At 49.4% G+C, this 2,165-nt stretch overlaps 1 protein-coding gene across 1 annotated transcript; it reads right to left on the reverse strand.

Annotated features, from left to right (window-relative positions):
- Positions 1 to 1,242: 1,242 nt before the first annotated feature.
- On the reverse strand, positions 1,243 to 1,764 carry ASCL4 (achaete-scute family bHLH transcription factor 4). Its single transcript, XM_007948246.1, has one exon. The coding sequence runs from the start codon at positions 1,762 to 1,764 to the stop codon at positions 1,243 to 1,245; it is 522 nt and encodes a 173-aa protein (XP_007946437.1).
- Positions 1,765 to 2,165: the final 401 nt, after the last annotated feature.

A 2,165-nucleotide genomic window follows, 5' to 3' on the forward strand; every position in this document is an offset into this window, starting at 1 on the left:
TGCCTTCATGGAAAGGGCAATTCACAGCAGAAAACAATTTGAGAGAGAGGACATTTATCTCCCTATGTCAACAAGGAATTGACTTATTTACTGAATTCATAACTGTTTCTCAGAAAAATAATGATCAAAACCAAATATTTAAAAAAAAAAACTGGAAACATCGCCCAAGTCCCTAGGTTATTCAATATACCTGGAAGTCTTCAAAGTGAAAAAAAGTGTGAGAACATACCAACCTCAATTCACCTCTGTTACCTTACATCTGTCCCCATCCAGTTCAACCATCAAAAGGCACTTTTAAGTAGTTCCAATTTTTTTTTTTAAAGTCACAGTGTCACTTCAATTTAAACAAAGGTGGTTAGATGAAATGAGACTTACAAAGAATACCAAAAAAGGGGGGGGGAGTGACTGACAAGAAAAATGAGATTTCATACAAATCTGGGTTCTCTTCCAAAGAGCTCACTAACACTTAAGATGCTTTATTATCTGCTAAATGGTATGAACTTTCCAAGTGGTCACTTTCTGGTAAACTAGAATGTATCCAATAGACAGTGTCTTCTCTTTACCACCACCGTTCACACATTCAGTCAACACCATGCACTGAAGTCTGGCACCAGGCGCTGGCAAATTGGTGTTCAAGTGGCAGCTGAGAGTCACCTTCACCCAAACAAAGCACGGGTGTCAGTTAAATTCCTAATAAAATTCCCCAAGAAAGGAATGCAGGTGCCTTTCCTCCTAAGGGCTGGCACTTTGTCAGTACTTCCTTGATTAAGATTGGATGTATTTCAATATTTATGTGTATAATTTAGCCACAATCATAGACTGGGGAATTCCAGTTGTTACCGCCCGTTGCGTTTTTAGAATGATTATTTTTAGAATGAGGTTCTCCAAATCTATTTACATTCTAGCCCTTACCTTTTCCTTCTCCACACACCCAAACGTCCACATTCAAGTGAACAAAATTCTGACTTGAAGCAGTTTGGATTTTAAAAGCACTGGACGAGAGTTGCCTTAATAGTAGCAGGCACTTGAAGTTGCAGGCATGTAACCAGCAAGAGGGGAAAAAAATAAACCAAAATGTCAAAATACCTTTTTCCCCTGCAGTACTCATTTCTTTTTCCTAAACCGTAGGCCTGGAGAAGAAACTAGATTAAAAACGCAAGCCCTCTTCGGGGAGGACCTTAGACCTCAGCCCCAAAAGCGCGCTGCTCAGTGCTCGCGGGAGGCGCCGCCGCGCGGGCGTTCCTAGCTGGCCCCCTCCTCCGGCTCACTGCAGGGCGAGGGCGCCGAGGACGCCTTGGACTCGCCGTCGCTGTAGCAATCGGCCCGGCGCCCGCCGCCAGCGCCGGCCGCGCCCTCTTGCCCCGGGCCATGGCGTCCCAGCAGCTCCTGAAGGTGCTTGATGTAGCCGATGGCGGCGCGGAGCGTCTCCACCTTGCTCAGGCGCCTGTCGGCCACCTCCCGGGGCAAGTGGTCCCGGAGGCGCGCGTAACCCTCGTTCACGCAGCGCACCCGCTGCCGCTCGCGCTCGTTGCGCTTGAGGAGAAAGGCGGGCTCGAAGGCGCCATCCAGCGGCAGGGGCAGGTAGGACCGCCTCCGTGGGCAGTCCCCATGCGTACGGTCCCAGGACGCCACGTCTAGACCGAAGGAGTCCCTGAAGGGGTCCCTCAGGGGCAGTCGCGGCGGAGTCCCTGGTAATCCCACCGGCACAGTGCGGAGGCAGTAGGGCAAGGTGGTCAGCACTCCACCGGGTCTACGGTTCTCCATTATTCGCCGAAAAGCAAACTCGTCACCCAAGAAATGAAACTCTCAGCAGAAAATGGGCATTAGTATCTTAAAAGCAGAGGTAGATGCTGGTGGGTCCAAACTGCCTGCCACACCAGGCTTGTCTTGGGGGGAATTTCTGGGTCCGGAAGCTAGGTTCCAGGATAGGCTTCAAGGGAACTTGGCATGATTTCCGAAATTCGTTGCACTTCTCGATCTTTTTATAAAGATTCAGGCTGAGGTGGTCGGCAAAGAGTTAGGACTCCCTAATCCTCCTTTCAAACCCCGTCTTCCCCTCTGATCTTCTTATTTCAAACGGTAACAAAGGGGTTCCTCTCCGGGTCCAAGCCTGGAAATGTGAGCGCACGCCCAACACCAAGTAATCTTGCAAAGCCACCAGAGCT

Source organism: Orycteropus afer, unplaced genomic scaffold, assembly GCF_000298275.1.
Source record: "Orycteropus afer afer isolate SDZICR_OR568_19922 unplaced genomic scaffold, OryAfe1.0 scaffold00209, whole genome shotgun sequence".
Classification (NCBI taxonomy): Eukaryota; Metazoa; Chordata; class Mammalia; order Tubulidentata; family Orycteropodidae; genus Orycteropus; species Orycteropus afer.